The 18052-nt window shown below is 36.8% G+C and overlaps 1 protein-coding gene across 1 annotated transcript in view; it reads right to left on the bottom strand.

Moving 5' to 3' along the window:
- Window positions 1-18052, bottom strand: part of ZFYVE26 (zinc finger FYVE-type containing 26) — a 332760-nt gene that overhangs the window by 24613 nt on the left and 290095 nt on the right. The window contains exons 38-39 of the mRNA XM_068127936.2: window positions 16432-16629; window positions 16024-16265 (exon numbers count right to left, since the gene is read on the bottom strand). Coding sequence (XP_067984037.2) covers window positions 16024-16265; window positions 16432-16629 — 440 coding nt within the window. The remainder of the gene's footprint in view (window positions 1-16023; window positions 16266-16431; window positions 16630-18052) is intronic.

Raw genomic sequence — 18052 nt, 5'->3', positions numbered from 1 at the left:
CAGCGTGAAGGCGAGCTAGGTGTGAGGCAGGAGCACCAGCCCAGAGGGGAGTGCAGTATTCCATTGAGCTGCGGATGAAAGCCTTGTATGTGGTGAGGAGCTCAGGTGTGCCAAGGAAGGACTTCGCACGACGGAGGATGCCCAGTCGGCGACTGGCTTTGGAGGCCAGATTTGAAATGTGGTTTTTCCAGGAAAGATCATGGCAGATAGTGAGACCCAAAAGCTTGAGTGACAGAACTTCTTGGAGAGGATTATTCAGAAAGTGTATGGGAGGGTTGTCCAGTCGGTCTTTTCGGAGAGACATCGTAAGAGTGTGAGATTTGTCAGGATTGAAAGACATGTTCCACTTGTTTGCCCAGTCTGTGATTTTGTCAAGGTCTGCAGAGAGTGAGGAGGCTGCAGACTGCCGATCTGAGGGATGAAGAATGGAGCGACAGAGAGTAGAGTCGTCAGCAAAGAGATAGAGAGGATTTTCAAGAGAGTCAGAGAGATCATTGATGAAGACCAGAAAAAGCACAGGGCCCAGAACACTGCCTTGGGGAACTCCAGCCTGAACAGGAAGAGGAGATGAGAGAAACCCATTCAGGGCCACACGTTGACTACGACTAGAGAGGAAGTCCGCCAGCCATGCGTGGAGATTTCCATGGATACCAAAAGAGGAGAGTTTGGTGAGCAGAGCGGGGTGCCAGACCGTATCGAAGGCACGTGATATGTCAAAGGAGACTGCTCTAATTTCCTGTTTGGCATTGAGGACCTCCATCCATTGTTGAGAAAGCAGAAGCAGCATGTCCAGAGTGGAGTGTCCAGGTCTGAAACCAAATTGATGATCAGAGATCAAGCCATTGGAGAAGAGGAAAGATTTCATATCTGAAGCAATGATGGATTCCATGACTTTGCTGATAATTGGGAGAAGGCTGATTGGTCTGTAGTTGCTGGGATCTGTTTTTGCACCTTTTTTGTGCAAAGCGGTGATGTTGGCAGATTTCCAAGCAGATGGAAGATGACCTTGAGCAAAAGAGAGGGTGAAGAGAACAGAGAGGGGGAGTGAAAGAGCGGAAGAACATGATTTTAGGACCCGTGGGCTGATGCCGTCAGGTCCAGTTGCAGAATCAGAGTCGAGGGTTGACAGAAACTTTTCCACCTTGTCAGGAGGAAAGGACACAGAGTCCAGGAGCAGCTGGGTACGACTGGGTACGGTGGGTACAGAGAGGGATGGGTTTGGGACACAAGATTTAGAGGCAAACACAGAGTTGAGGCATTCAGCTTTTTCACGTGCGGAGTCAGCCGTGTGGCCATTTAAGGTGAGGGAGGGGATGGAGGGGGAACAAACACCAGAAACAGATTTCACCAGACGCCACCAGGATTTGGAAGAGGGAGACAGATAAGAGAGTTCGGTCCTGAGGACGGAGAGATATTGTTTCCTGGCTCTCCTGAGGGTGGACACACACTTGTTTCGGGCTTTGTGAAAGGAAATGAGATTTCCTTCCGTTGGATTTGCTTTCCAGGAGACGAAAGCAAGTTGTTTCTGGGCAATAGCCTCACCACAAGATTCCGTGTACCATGGACGGGAGGAAGGGTATGACAACTGAAGACGAGAAGGGATAAATCTGTGCATGAGAGAGAGCAATTTACATTGGAAGAATTCCCAGGATGAGTTGATGTCAGAGGCAGTAGAGATTGAAGAGAGTGAGGGAGTTTTACTGGATTAAAGCTTTTATTCTTATTCTTAAATGATGTTTTTCTCCTCCAATTCCGAGATATATCAAAATAAATTATCTGACAGTTCGGGCTTACTTTCTTTTTCATTTATTGTTTTGGGGAGAGGGGATGTTAAACAAAACGTATTATTCCAACTAAACCCACGGCGGGTGTATGCGCTCTACTGAGTGGCGTTCTAGTTTAGTTACAGTATTTATTTTGGGAAATGTTACATGAAAGTGTGTTCATAAGAATATTCTAGTTGCTGTATTTATATTGGGAAAAGTTACATAAAATTGTCTTATGAGAATATTTTAGTTCCTGTATTTATATTGGGAAAAGTTACATAAAATTGTCTTTATAATAATATTTTAGTTACTGTATTTATATTGGGAAAAGTTACATAAAATTGTCTCATGAGAATACTTTTAGTTACTGTATTTATATTGGAGAAATTTACATAAAATTGTCTTTATAATAATATTTTAGTTACTGTATTTATATTGGGAAAAGTTACATAAAATTGTCTCATGAGTATACTTTTAGTTACTGTATTTATATTGGAGAAATTTACATAAAATTGTCTTTATAATAATATTTTAGTTACTGTATTTATATTGGGAAAGTTTACATAAATTCTTTTTATTGGAATACTTTTTAGTCGCTGTATTTATATTGGGAAAAGTTACATAAAATTGTCTTATGAGAATACTTTTAGTTACTGTATTTATTTTGGGGAAACTTACATAAAATTGTCTTGATGAGAATACTTTTAGTTGCTGTATTTACATTTAGAAAGTTTATTACCTCCGCCACCAGGAGATGGTGCGAGGAGAGCTCGGCGGGTGAAGTACCAACCGAGAATGAAGGTGTGGAGGTTGAAAGAGGTGACAGTAAGGGAGGCATTAAAAGAGAGGCTGAGTAGGGTAGAGGATGATGTGGTTGAGCTTGAAAGTGGTTGGATGTCAATGAAAGCTAGTCTGTTGGGAGCCGTTGGTGAGGTATGTGGATGGACAAAAGGACCACCGAGGCACTCGGAAACATGGTGGTGGGATGTTGAAGTTGGAAAGAGGATTGACGAGAAGAGGAAGAAGTTCAAAGAGTGGCAGAAGGCGAAGGGTACTGGAGCAGAAACAGCAGAGCATGAAAGTTATAAGGCAGCCAGGAAGGCTGCAAAGAAAGAGGTAGCAAAGGCGCAGGAGGCATGGAGGAAAATGTTCGGAGAACGCTTGGATTCGGAAGAGGGTCAGAAAGCAGTATTCAGGATTGCAAAGCACATAGCGAAAGAGAGGTGTGATGTGATGGGGGTGAGTTGCTTGAAGGATGAAGTGGGACAAATCGTTGTCGACCCAGATGGAATTAAAGGAAGATGGAAAAGATATATGGAAATGCTGTTGAATACAGAGAATGAATGGGATGACAACATAGAGAGTAACCCAGTTTTAGGACCGGCAGAGAAGATAACTGAGAAGGAAGTTGAGGAAGCGATAAAAGCAATGAAGAGTGGAAAAGCGGGAGGGCCGACGGGAGTTGTGGGAGATATGTTGAAGGCAGCAGGAAGTTGGGGTGTGAAGAGAATGACAGAGATCTGTAATCTGGTGGTGAAAGAAGGCCGCATTCCAGTGGATGGGAACTGAGTACCCTCGTCCCTCTATACAAGGGGAAAGGTGACCCTCTGGAGTGTGGCTCGTACCGAGCGATAAAGTTATTGGAGCATGGAATGAAGGTATTGGAATGGGTGTTGGAAAGGAGGATAAGGAAGAAAGTGAAGATCTACGAAATGCAGTTTGGATTTATGCCAGGAAGAGGAACGACAGATGCGCTTTTCATTGTGAGGCAGTTGCAGGAGAAGTACATGGATAAGAGGAAGAAGTTGTTTTTTGGGTTTGTTGATCTGGAGAAAGCATTCGATAGGGTTCCACGCAAAGTATTGACATGGGCATTGAGGAAGTTAGGAGTGGAGGAATGGTTGATCAGAGTAGTGATGGCAATGTACAAAAGAGCACGCACAGCTGTAAGGACGAAGGACGGGAACAATGGTGAGTTTGAGGTGAAGGTGGGAGTGCATCAGCGGTCGGTACTAAGTCCACTACTATTTGTAGCTGTGATGGAGGTGCTGGCTCAGAACGTAAAGGAGGGTTTACCGTGGGAGTTGTTGTATGCAGATGATCTGGTGTTGATTGCGGAAAGTATGGATGGACTGAAGGAAAAGATGAACAAGTGGAAGGAATGTATGGAGACAAAAGGTCTGAAGGTGAATATCGGAAAGACAAAGGTGATGGCAAGTGGTAAAGCATGTGGTGAGGTGGAAAGAACTGGGAAGTGGCCATGTGCTGTGTGCAGGAAGGGTGTCGGAGTGAACTCCATTCAGTGTACAATGTGCGCTGAGTGGGTTCATCAAAAATGTAGTGGTCTGAGAGGGTCATTAACCAGTATGGCAGCTACATTCAAATGTAAGGTGTGCGCAGAGGGAGCTGCAGATGGAGGAAATGTTGAGTTGGATCTTGGAGATGGCGTGAAGCTGGAAGGTGTGAAAACATTTTGCTACCTCGGAGACATGCTGAATGGAGAAGGTGGATCAGACTCGGCAACGGTTGCTCGAGTGAGATGTGCATGGAAGAAGTTTCGGGAACTGAGTGGCGTGCTGATGAGGAGGAGAGTGTCGCTGAAGCTGAAGGGAAAGGTGTATGCTGCATGTGTGAGAAGTGTTATGATTTATGGGAGCGAGACATGGGTAATGAACGTAGAGCAGCAACGAAGGCTGGAAAGGGTGGAAATGCGAATGGTTCGGTGGATGTGCGGAGTATCGTTGAGAGAGAGGAGGACAAATGATGAATTGCGAAAGATGATGGGAATATTGCCTGTGATTGATGTTGTGAAGAGGAACAGGTTGAGATGGTTTGGTCAAGTATTGAGGAAGGATGAAAGTGACTGGTTGAGAAGAGTGATGGAAGTTAATGTAGAAGGAAGTAGAGGACGGGGAAGACCGAGAAAGACTTGGCTAAAGATGGTGGAAGAAGAAATGCGGGCAAGGGGGTTAACAAGGAGAGATGCAGAAAATAGGGCAAAATGGAGAAGATTGTCACGGGGACCGCAAGGCTAACCCCCGCTCTAGCAGGGAAAATTGCCTTAAAATGCATGTTGTTGTTGTTGTTGTATTACCTCTGCCACCAAAGGTGGATGGAGATTATGTTTTCACCCCTGTGTACGTTTGTTTGTTTGTTTGTGAATAAGATATCTTAAAAAGTTGTGGATGGATTCGGACTAAATTTGGCGGAGAGTTTGACAAGGACGAAATAATTAGATTTTGGTGAAGATCCGGATTCGATCCGGCCAGTCGAATTTTTAAAGTGATTCTTCACCATTGGGGGATAGGGCCAAAACGATACATAGCAGGATATCTCAAAAAGTTATGAACGGATTTGGATGAAACTTTGTGGGCACGTTGGGTGTCTGACAGGGACAATTCGATTCGATTTTAGTGCAGATCTGAATATGGATTCGGATAAGAGAGTTTAAAAAAAAAGTGATTCTTCACCATTGGGAGATAGGGCCAAAAACAATACATAGCACAACAACAACAACAACATGCATTTTAAAGGCCATTTTCCCGAACTAGAGCGGGGGTTAGCCTTGCGGTCCCCCTGACAATCTTCTCCATTTTGCCCTATTTTCTGCATCTCTCCTTGTTAACCCCCCTTGCCTGCATTTCTTCTTCCACCATCTTTAGCCAAGCCTTTCTCGGTCTTCCCCGTCCTCTACTTCCTTCTACATTCATTTCCATCACTCTTCTCAACCAGTCACTTTCATCCTTCCTCAACACATGACCAACCCATCTCAACCTGTTCCTCTTCACAGCATCAATCACAGGCTCTATTCCCATCATCTTTCGCAATTCATAATTTGTCTTCCTCTCTCTCAACGATACACCGCACATCCGTCGAACCATTCGCATTTCCAGCCTTTCCAACCTGCGTTGCTGCTCTACATTCATTACCCATGTCTCGCTCCCATAAATCATAACACTTCTCACACATGCAGCATACACCTTTCCCTTCAACTTCAACGACACTCCCCTCATCATCAGCACGCCACTCAGTTCCCGAAACTTCTTCCATGCACATCTCACTCCAGCAACCGTTGCCGAGTCTGATCCACCTTCTCCATTCAGCATGTCTCCGAGGTAGCAAAATGTTTTCACACCTTCCAGCTTCATGCCGTCTCCAAGATCCAACTCAACATTTCCTCCATCTGCAGCTCCCTCTGTGCACACCTTACATTTGAATGTAGCTGCCACACTGGTTAATGACCCTCTCAGACCACTACATTTTTGATGAACCCACTCAGCGCACATTGTACATTGAATGGAGTTCACTCCGACACCCTTCCTAAACACAGCACAGGGCCACTTCCCAGTTCTTTCCACCTCCCCACATGCTTTACCACTTGCCGTCACCTTCGTCTTTCCGATATTCACCTTCAGACCTTTTGTCTCCATACATTCGTTCCACTTGTTCATCTTTTCCTTCAGTCTATCCATACTTTCCGCAATCAACACCAGATCATCTGCATACAACAACTCCCACGGTAAACCCTCCTTTACGTTCTGAGCCAGCACCTCCATCACAGCTACAAATAGTAGTGGACTTAGTACCGACCCCTGATGCACTCCCACCTTCACCTCAAACTCACCACTGTTCCCGTCCTTCGTCCTTACAGCTGTGCGCGCTCTTTTGTACATTGCCATCACTACTCTGATCAACCATTCCTCCACTCCTAACTTCCTCATTGCCCATGTCAATACTTTGCGTGGAACCCTATCGAATGCTTTCTCCAGATCAACAAACCCAAGAAACAACTTCTTCCTCTTCTCCATGTACTTCTCCTGCAACTGCCTCACAATGAAAAGCGCGTCTGTCGTTCCTCTTCCTGGCATGAATCCAAACTGCATTTCATCGATCTTCACTTTCTTCCTTATCCTCCTCTCCAACACCCTTTCCAATACCTTCATTCCATGCTCCAATAACTTTATCGCTGGGTACGAGCCACACTCCAGAGGGTCACCTTTCCCCTTGTATAGAGGGACGAGGGCACTCAGTTCCCAATCCACTGGAATGCCGCCTTCTTTCACCACCAGATTACAGATCTCTGTCATTCTCTTCACACCCAAACTTCCTGCTGTCTTCAACATATCTCCCACAACTCCCGTCGGCCCTCCCGCTTTTCTACCCTTCATTGCTTTTATCGCTTCCTCAACTTCCTTCTCAGTTATCTTCTCTGCCGGTCCTAAAACTGGGTTACTCTCTATGTTGCCATCCCATTCATTCTTTGTATTCAACAGCATTTCCATATATCTTTTCCATCTTCCTTTAATTCCATCTGGGTCGACAACGATTTGTCCCACTTCATCCTTCAAGCAACTCACCCCCATCACATCACAACTCTCTTTCGCTATCTGCTTTGCAATCCTGAATGCTGCTTTCTGACCCTCTTCCGAATCCAAGCTTTCTCCGAACATTTTCCTACATGCCTCCTGCGCCTTTGCTACATCTTTCTTTGCAGCCTTCCTGGCTGCCTTATAACTTTCATGCTCTGCTGTTTCTGCTCCCGTACCCTTCGCCTTCTGCCACTCCTTGAACTTCTTCCTCTTCTCGTCAATCCTCTTTCCAACTTCATCATCCCACCACCATGTTTCCGAGTATATTTAGTCGAAGATATTTAGTCGCTGTATTTATATTGAGAAAGTTTATTGAAAATGTTTTTATGAAAAAACTTTTGGTTGCTGTATATTGATAAAGTTTACCTAAAATGTTTACCTAAAGTATTTAGACGCTGTATTTATATTGAGAAAGTTTATTTTAAAAGGTTTTATGAGAATACTTTTCGTTGCTGTATTTATATTGTGAAAGTTTATTTCAAAAGGTTTTTCTGACAATACTTTTTAATTGCTGTATTTATATTGATAAAGTTTATTTAATATGGTTTTTATGACAATACTTTGTTGCTGTATTTATGTTGAGAAAGTTTATTTAAAATGTTTTTATGAGAAAACTTTGTTGCTGTATTTATGTTGAGAAAGTTTATTCAAAATGGTTTTTATGAGAATACTTTGTTGCTGTATTGAAATTGAGAAAGTTTACCTAAGATATTTAGTCAACAACAACAACAACAACATGCCTTTTAAGGCCATTTTCCCTGCAAGAGCAGGGATTAGCCTTGCGGTCTCCATGACAATCTTCTCCATTTTGCCCTATTTTCTGCATCTCTCCTTGTTAACCCCCTTGCCCGCTTTCTACCAAGTCTTTCTCGGTCTTCCCCGTCCTCTACTTCCTTCTACATTCGATTCCATCACTCTTCTCTACCAGTCACTTTCATCCTTCCTCAAGGCATCCTTTCACTGAAGATATTTAGTCGCTGTATTTATATTGAGAAAGTTTATTGAAAATGTTTTTTATGAGAATACTTTTGGTTGCTTTATTTATATGAATAAAGTTTACATAAAATGTTTACCTAAAGTATTTAGGCGCTGTATTTGTATTGAGAAAGTTTATTTTAAAAGGTTTTATGAGAATACATTTCGTTGCTGTATTTATATTGTGAAAGTTTATTTCAAAAGGTTTTTCTGACAATACTTTTTAATTGCTGTATTTATATTGAGAAAGTTTATTTAAAATGTTTTTTATGAGAATACTTTGTTGCTGTATTTATGTTGAGAAAGTTTATTTAAAATGGTTTTATGAGAATACTTTGTTGCTGTATTTATATTGAGAAAGTTTATTTAAAATGTTTTTTATGAGAATACTTTGTTGCTGTATTTATGTTGAGAAAGTTTATTTAAAATGGTTTTATGAGAATACTTTGTTGCTGTATTGAAATTGAGAAAGTTTACCTAAGATATTTAGTCAACAACAACAACAACAACATGCCTTTTAAGGCCATTTTCCCTGCAAGAGCAGGGATTAGCCTTGCGGTCTCCATGACAATCTTCTCCATTTTGCCCTATTTTCTGCATCTCTCCTTGTTAACCCCCTTGCCCGCTTTCTACCAAGTCTTTCTCGGTCTTCCCCGTCCTCTACTTCCTTCTACATTCGATTCCATCACTCTTCTCTACCAGTCACTTTCATCCTTCCTCAAGGCATCCTTTCACTGAAGATATTTAGTCGCTGTATTTATATTGAGAAAGTTTATTGAAAATGTTTTTTATGAGAATACTTTTGGTTGCTTTATTTATATGAATAAAGTTTACATAAAATGTTTACCTAAAGTATTTAGGCGCTGTATTTGTATTGAGAAAGTTTATTTTAAAAGGTTTTATGAGAATACATTTCGTTGCTGTATTTATATTGTGAAAGTTTATTTCAAAAGGTTTTTCTGACAATACTTTTTAATTGCTGTATTTATATTGAGAAAGTTTATTTAAAATGTTTTTTATGAGAATACTTTGTTGCTGTATTTATGTTGAGAAAGTTTATTTAAAATGGTTTTATGAGAATACTTTGTTGCTGTATTTATATTGAGAAAGTTTATTTAAAATGGTTTTTTTGAGAATACTTTGTTGCTGTATTTATGTTGAGAAAGTTTATTTAAAATGGTTTTATGAGAATACTTTGTTGCTATATTTATATTGATAAAGTTTATTTAAAATGTTTTTATGAGAATACTTTTTTGCTGTATTTATGTTGAGAAAGTTTATTTAAAATGGTTTTATGAGAATACTTTGTTGCTGTATTTATAATGAGAAAGTTTATTTAAAATGTTTTTTATGAGAATACTTTGTTGCTGTATTTATGTTGAGAAAGTTTATTTAAAATGTTTTTATGAGAATAGTTTGTTGCTGTATTTATATTGAGAAAGTTTATTTGAAATGTTTTTTATGAGAATACTTTGTTGCTGTATTTATGTTGAGAAAGTTTATTTAAAATGTTTTTATGAGAATACTTTGTTGCTGTATTTATGTTGAGAAAGTTTATTTAAAATGGTTTTATGAGAATACTTTGTTGCTGTATTTATGTTGAGAAAGTTTATTTAAAATGTTTTTATGAGAATACTTTGTTGCTGTATTTATGTTGAGAAAGTTTATTTAAAATGTTTTTTATGAGAATACTTTGTTGCTGTATTTATGTTGAGAAAGTTTATTTAAAATGTTTTTATGAGAATAGTTTGTTGCTGTATTTATATTGAGAAAGTTTATTTAAAATGTTTTTATGAGAATACTTTGTTGCTGTATTTATGTTGAGAAGGTTTATTTAAAATGTTTTTATGAGAATACTTTGTTGCTGTATTTATGTTGAGAAAGTTTATTTAAAATGGTTTTATGAGAATACTTTGTTGCTGTATTTATGTTGAGAAAGTTTATTTAAAATGTTGTTATGAGAATACTTTGTTGCTGTATTTATGTTGAGAAAGTTTATTTAAAATGTTTTTATGAGAATATTTTGTTGCTGTATTTATATTGAGAAAGTTTATTTAAAATGTTTTTTTGGAGAATACTTTGTTGCTGTATTTATATTGAGAAAGTTCATTTGAAATGGTTTTATGAGAATACTTTGTTCCTGTATTTATATTGAGAAAGTTTATTTAAAATGTTTTTATGAGAATACTTTGTTGCTGTATTTGCAGACTTGGCATTTAATATGGAATATTTTTTTTTTCTTGACTTGGGTTTACTTTCTTAACTCAGTATATCAATCTGGTGAGTTTCTTTTACACTTTGGTGATTTATTTGTTAAAAGAACCATGTCATTGATTGTCTGTCGCAGCAAGAAGTCAACAACAGGATTATATCACAGGTGGCGTGGCAAAATGTACGGACAGGTGCATTTCATGATTGGCTTCACAGTCGGGTATACAAGGGTTGTTGCGTTCTGTATTAGTGGAAAACAACTGCTGCACGTCTCCAAAAGTTATTGCCGCTTCCTCTGGAGATGGTCCGTCAACTCGACAATGCTGTTTGTCATGGAGTGGTGGCTTTACGAAATTACGGCATGATACAGCGTGCTATTGCTCGGCAGTATGGCATCACTCAAGGTCAGGTGTCAAAGATACTGAAACGAAATGCTCAGAGGGGTGCCCCTCCTCCAATACCGAGGCCAGGACGTCCCCGCAGAACCACAATGAGGGATGATCGCCAGCTGCTGCGGTTAGTCCGCAATGGCCGTACCAAGTCAGCTAATCGGCTTAGGGCTGAGTGTCAGCAACTGACAAATGTGCCTGTATCCAGAAGGCTAGTCAACCAACGACTGGTTCAAGCAGGCTGTCGTGCCAGGCGTCCCCTGAGAAAGACACGCCTCACCAGACAACACCGCCAGCGCCGATTGCAGTGGGCCAGAGGGCACCGTCAATGGCAGCCAGGACACTGGAATCACGTGATCTTCAGTGACGAGTCTAGATTTCTGGTCTATCGTCAAGATGGCCGCGTCCGAGTGCGCAGACATGTGCATGAAACCTCCAACAAATATTGTATAGTGCCAAGAGTCCAAACTGGAGGTGGTGGGATGACCGTTTGGGCTGCTTTTCATGCAGGGGGCAAAACTGACCTGGTTGTTCTGAATGGAAACCTGAACCAGTTCAAGTACAGGGCCATTCTGGAAGAAACATTGCTTCCATTTGCTCGTGCAGACTTTCGAGGAAACTTTGTCTTCCAAGATGACAATGCACGGCCTCATCGTACTCGCATGATCCAACACTTTCTTGCTGACCGTGGTGTAGAGCATATGGAGTGGCCTGCCATGTCCCCGGATATGGATCCAATAGAGAACTTGTGGGCAGAATTAACGCGTCAAATCGACCACTTGGACCAGCAGCCGACCTCTGTGCGTGAATTGCAGCAGACTATGGTCACTGCATGGCAAGCGATTCCTGTCCAAACCTTGGCAAATCTAGTGAACAGCATGCCTCAACGTGTACGTGCTCTCCTGAATGCTTGTGGGGGTTACACGAAGTACTGAACTGTAAATTTACTGTCCGTAATCCCAGTCATAATTTAACTTTTGTTAAAAAAATTTTTTGGCTAATGTGCAAAATAAAGAGATACTTCTGGAAAACGTACAGAAGTTTAACACAGTGCTGTCCATGAATTGAGTTCGATATCAGTTTACATCACTTTCAAGGATCAATTTATTTGTTTCGAAATGTCAAATGTGGTTTTTGTTTCTTTTAAAGGTCACATTAACAAAATCTAGAATAATTTCAACATAATTCCAATGAACTTTTGGTTCTAAGACATCTTGAAAAGTAAGTTCACACCCACAAAAAAAGATTCCATATTAAATGCCAAGTCTGTATGTTGAGAAAGTTTATTTAAAATGTTTTTTATGAGAATACTTTGTTGCTGTATTTATGTTGAGAAAGTTTATTTAAAATGTTTTTATGAGAATACTTTGTTGCTGTATTTATGTTGAGAACGTTTATTTAAAATGTTTTTATGAGAATACTTTGTTGCTGTATTTATGTTGAGAAAGTTTATTTAAAATATTTTTTATGAGAATACATTGTTGCTGTATTTATATTGAGAAAGTTTATTTAAAATGTTTTTATGAGAATACTTTGTTGCTGTATTTATATTGTGAAAGTTTATTTAAAATGTTTTTATGAGAATACTTTGTTGATGTTTTTATGTTGAGAAAGTTTATTTAAAATGTTTTTTATGAGAATACTTTGTTGCTGTATTTATATTGTGAAAGTTTATTTAAAATGTTTTTATGAGAATACTTTGTTGATGTTTTTATGTTGAGAAAGTTTATTTAAAATGTTTTTATGAGAATACTTTGTTGCTGTATTTATGTTGAGAAAGTTTATTTAAAATGTTTTTATGAGAATACTTTGTTGCTGTATTTTTGTTGAGGAAGTTTATTTAAAATGGTTTTATGAGAATACTTTGTTGCTGTATTTATATTGTGAAAGTTTATTTAAAATGTTTTCATGAGAATACTTTGTTGCTGTATTTTTGTTGAGAAAGTTTATTTAAAATGGTTTTATGAGAATACTTTGTTGCTGTATTTATATTGTGAAAGTTTATTTAAAATGTTTTTATGAGAATACTTTGTTGCTGTATTTATGTTGAGAAAGTTTATTTAAAATGTTTTAATGAGAATACTTTGTTGCTGTATTTATATTGAGAAAGTTTATTTAAAATGTTTTTATGAGAATACTTTGTTGCTGTATTGATATTGAGAAAGTTTATTTAAAATGTTTTTTATGAGAATACTTTGTTGCTGTGTTGATATTGAGAAAGTTTATTTAAAATGTTTTCATGAGAATACTTTGTTGCTGTATTTTTGTTGAGAAATTTTATTTAAAATGTTTTTATGAGAATACTTTGTTGCTGTATTTATGTTGAGAAAGTTTATTTAAAATGTTTTTATGAGAATACTTTGTTGCTGTATTTATGTTGAGAAAGTTTATTTAAAATGTTTTTATGAGAATACTTTGTTGCTGTGTTGATATTGAGAAAGTTTATTTGAAATGTTTTTATGAGAATACTTTGTTGCTGTATTTATATTGTGAAAGTTTATTTAAAATGTTTTTATGAGAATACTTTGTTGCTGTATTTATGTTGAGAAAGTTTATTTAAAATGTTTTAATGAGAATACTTTGTTGCTGTATTTATGTTGAGAAAGTTTATTTAAAATGTTTTAATGAGAATACTTTGTTGCTGTATTTATATTGAGAAAGTTTATTTAAAATGTTTTTATGAGAATACTTTGTTGCTGTATTGATATTGAGAAAGTTTATTTAAAATGTTTTTTATGAGAATACTTTGTTGCTGTATTTATGTTGAGAAAGTTTATTTAAAATGCTTTTTTGAGAATACATTGTTGCTGTATTTATGTTGAGAAAGTTTATTTAAAATGTTTTTTGTGAGAATACTTTGTTGCTGTATTTATGTTGAGAAAGTTTATTTAAAATGTTTTTTATGAGAATACTTTGTTGCTGTATTTATGTTGAGAAAGTTTATTTAAAATGTTTTTTATGAGAATACTTTGTTGCTGTATTTATATTGAGAAAGTTTATTTAAAATGTTTTTATGAGAATACTTTGTTGCTGTATTTATGTTGAGAAAGTTTATTTAAAATGTTTTTTATGAGAATACTTTGTTGCTGTATTGATGTTGAGAAAGTTTATTTAAAATGTTTTTTATGAGAATACTTTGTTGCTGTATTGATATTGAGAAAGTTTATTTGAAATGTTTTTATGAGAATACTTTGTTGCTGTATTTATATTGTGAAAGTTTATTTAAAATGTTTTTTATGAGAATACTTTGTTGCTGTATTTATGTTGAGAAAGTTTATTTAAAATGTTTTTATGAGAATACTTTGTTGCTGTATTTATGTTGAGAAAGTTTATTAAAAATGTTTTTATGAGAATACTTTGTTGCTGTATTTATGTTGAGAAAGTTTATTTAAAATGTTTTTTATGAGAATACTTTGTTGCTGTATTGATATTGAGAAAGTTTATTTAAAATGTTTTTTATGAGAATACTTTGTTGCTGTATTGATATTGAGAAAGTTTATTTAAAATGTTTTTTATGAGAATACTTTGTTGCTGTGTTGATATTGAGAAAGTTTATTTAAAATGTTTTTATGAGAATACTTTGTTGCTGTATTTATATTGTGAAAGTTTATTTAAAATGTTTTTATGAGAATACTTTGTTGCTGTATTTATGTTGAGAAAGTTTATTTAAAATGTTTTAATGAGAATACTTTGTTGCTGTATTTATGTTGAGAAAGTTTATTTAAAATGTTTTAATGAGAATACTTTGTTGCTGTATTTATATTGAGAAAGTTTATTTAAAATGTTTTTATGAGAATACTTTGTTGCTGTATTGATATTGAGAAAGTTTATTTAAAATGTTTTTTATGAGAATACTTTGTTGCTGTATTTATGTTGAGAAAGTTTATTTAAAATGCTTTTTTGAGAATACATTGTTGCTGTATTTATGTTGAGAAAGTTTATTTAAAATGTTTTTTGTGAGAATACTTTGTTGCTGTATTTATGTTGAGAAAGTTTATTTAAAATGTTTTTTATGAGAATACTTTGTTGCTGTATTTATGTTGAGAAAGTTTATTTAAAATGTTTTTTATGAGAATACTTTGTTGCTGTATTTATATTGAGAAAGTTTATTTAAAATGTTTTTATGAGAATACTTTGTTGCTGTATTTATGTTGAGAAAGTTTATTTAAAATGTTTTTTATGAGAATACTTTGTTGCTGTATTGATGTTGAGAAAGTTTATTTAAAATGTTTTTTATGAGAATACTTTGTTGCTGTATTGATATTGAGAAAGTTTATTTGAAATGTTTTTATGAGAATACTTTGTTGCTGTATTTATATTGTGAAAGTTTATTTAAAATGTTTTTTATGAGAATACTTTGTTGCTGTATTTATGTTGAGAAAGTTTATTTAAAATGTTTTTATGAGAATACTTTGTTGCTGTATTTATGTTGAGAAAGTTTATTAAAAATGTTTTTATGAGAATACTTTGTTGCTGTATTTATGTTGAGAAAGTTTATTTAAAATGTTTTTTATGAGAATACTTTGTTGCTGTATTGATATTGAGAAAGTTTATTTAAAATGTTTTTTATGAGAATACTTTGTTGCTGTATTGATATTGAGAAAGTTTATTTAAAATGTTTTTTATGAGAATACTTTGTTGCTGTGTTGATATTGAGAAAGTTTATTTAAAATGTTTTTATGAGAATACTTTGTTGCTGTATTTATGTTGAGAAAGTTTATTTAAAATGTTTTTTATGAGAATACTTTGTTGCTGTATTTATGTTGAGAAAGTTTATTTAAAATGGTTTTCATGAGAATACTTTAATCACTGCATTTACATTGAGAAAGTTTATTTAAACTCTTTTTATGAGAATACTTTTCGTTGCTGTATCTCTATTGTGAAAGTTTATTTCAAATGTCTTTTTTGGAAATACATTTTAATTGATGTATTATATTGAGAAAGTTTATTTAAAATGTTTTTTATAAGAATACTTTGTTGCTGTATTAATGTTGAGAAAGTGTATTTGAAATGGTTTTATGAGAATACTTTTAGTCGCTATATTTATATTGAGAAAGTTTATTACCTCCACCATGAAAGGTGGATGGAGGTTATGTTTTCACCCCTGTCTGTTTGTCTTTCCATTTGTCTGTGAACAAAATATCTCTTGTTCAACTTGTTCAATACCAAAAGCCTATGTCAATGATGCTGAGGTTTCTAAGTGACCCAATAGCTCCACCATCCAATGCTTTTCAAAAAGGAGAAAATCTGGTGAATAATTATTTAACAATTTCCTTTCTTCATTCAAAACATATAAACGTGCTTTATACATACTTTGTTAGATCAGTCGGTGATATTTTCAGAAGGAAAGGTGCGTTGGCATTCTGAGTGACGCCATGCACAGCCTTGTGATGCTGCCCAAATACGGTGGAAGGCCATGCTTGAGGTTCACTTAAAGCTGCTTTCAAGTGGGTCTTGGCCTCCTCCAAGTGTGGAAGGCGCCGAAATAGATCAGCGTACGATATGGCACCTCTTCGAAAAAATCTGATGCAAGTCATGGCTGCACGTATATCATCCTGACAATGAGATGAATAGATGTGCTAAGTTAATTCATTATAACAAGGTACAGAAATTCAATGTGGAATTCCTCTCAATGACAGGAGTTGCAAACAAGATGGAAGATTATGAGAAAAACGATTATATGCTGCTCTCTAACAAATTTCCTAGACCAAAAAGGATCACCTTCATGAAGCGTTGGAGGTGCAGCAGTGAGTGGTGAAGGCCACGGCGATTCAAATGTTTGCAGGAAGCCACAAGGATACTGCTCCAGGACTGGAGTAATGGGTCCAACTCAAAAAGGTGCTGCAAAAGGTCATCAAGGCGTCCGGCTTGTAAAGCTGGCAGCAGTAAACCTTCCACAAAGACTTCTTCTGCACAGTCCTGCACCAGAGGTATGCTTATCCATGAAGCCATAAACCAAAGTAACAACAGACAATTAGAACGACCAATCAAACATTGCATATCGTCGGCCAGAAATGTTTCATGTGCTTTTTATATTTCATAGTTTTTATATTTTTTATTTTTCACATTCTAATTGTACATACTTTATAGATTTAATCACATTCTAATTGTATATGCTTTAAAGATGTACTCACATTCTAATTGCACATACTTTATAGATGTACTCACATTCTAATTGTACATACTTCATAGATGTACTCACATTCTAATTGTACATATTTTATAGATGTACTCCCATTCGAATTGTACATACTTTATAGATGTACTCGCATTCTAATTGCACATACTTCATAGACGTCCCCACATTCTAATTGCACATACTTTATAGACGTACTCACATCCTAATTGTGAGTGCTAAGTCTCACATGTATACATGTATGTATACTTTATAGATGTACTCACATTCTAATTGCACATACTTTACAGACGTACTCACATTGTAATTGTACATACTTCATAGACGTAGGGGGAAGAATTAGAGGGGGTAGGGGGGAGAATTTGAGAAAGATGGTATGGGGGGAGATTTGAAGGGGAGGGGGCAGGGGGAAGATTTGAAGGGGAGGGGCAAGGGGGAGATTTGGAGGGGAGGGGTGAGGGGGAGTTTAGGAGGGGTGGGGTGAGGGGGGAGATTTGGAGGGGATTAAATAGGAAGAAAAACAGCGTGTTGTAATAAACCACTGAATAAAACACTGCAGGGGAAAGTTTAAACATCTTTAAATAATATTTCAACAAAACCGTGAAAAACAATCTGGGAAAAGTCCCTCAGTGAGGACGTGGATTTGAGAAAGAAGGAGAAAGGGTTGAGTGAGTATGGAGGAAATTAGAGTTGGAAAGGCTGAAGAGGTGGAAGAAAAAGGAGATAAAGGGGGTGGGGCACAAGGCGAGATAAGGGGGTGGGGCACAAGGCGAGACTGGGGGGGGGGGGGGGGCGGGGGGAGGGGACGAGAGAACAAGCACGTGTCCGCGAGGAGAGAAATAATTAATAAAGTAAAAAAAATTTTTGGGTATTTAAAACGTTTGATGGTAGGGGGGGGGGGGGTGAAGAAAAATCAAAGAAACAAGCAAATACATCGAAGGAAAGAACTTATATTCACAAAATATGGACGGGGGGAGGGAGCCTAGAGAGACCAGACCACGCACGAGGTGCGAACAAAAAACAACGAATTACACACAAGTTTGCGATAATTACAAAACCAAAACTAACTAGAAACACACAATAACACATACGCAATAAAATAACCAGTGTAAATTTGACAAAGACACAAATGGGAAAATACTCAAACTTCGATGCCATGAGAGATTGAAGCAAGCCTCCTCGCTCCAGGGATCGGAAGCGGGAGTG

The sequence above is a fragment of the Myxine glutinosa genome, chromosome 9, assembly GCF_964187855.1.
Source record: "Myxine glutinosa chromosome 9, kmMyxGlut1.1, whole genome shotgun sequence".
Classification (NCBI taxonomy): Eukaryota; Metazoa; Chordata; class Myxini; order Myxiniformes; family Myxinidae; genus Myxine; species Myxine glutinosa.
Note: the sequence above shows the minus strand (reverse complement) of the source record. Positions and strands in the feature narration are given on the sequence as shown.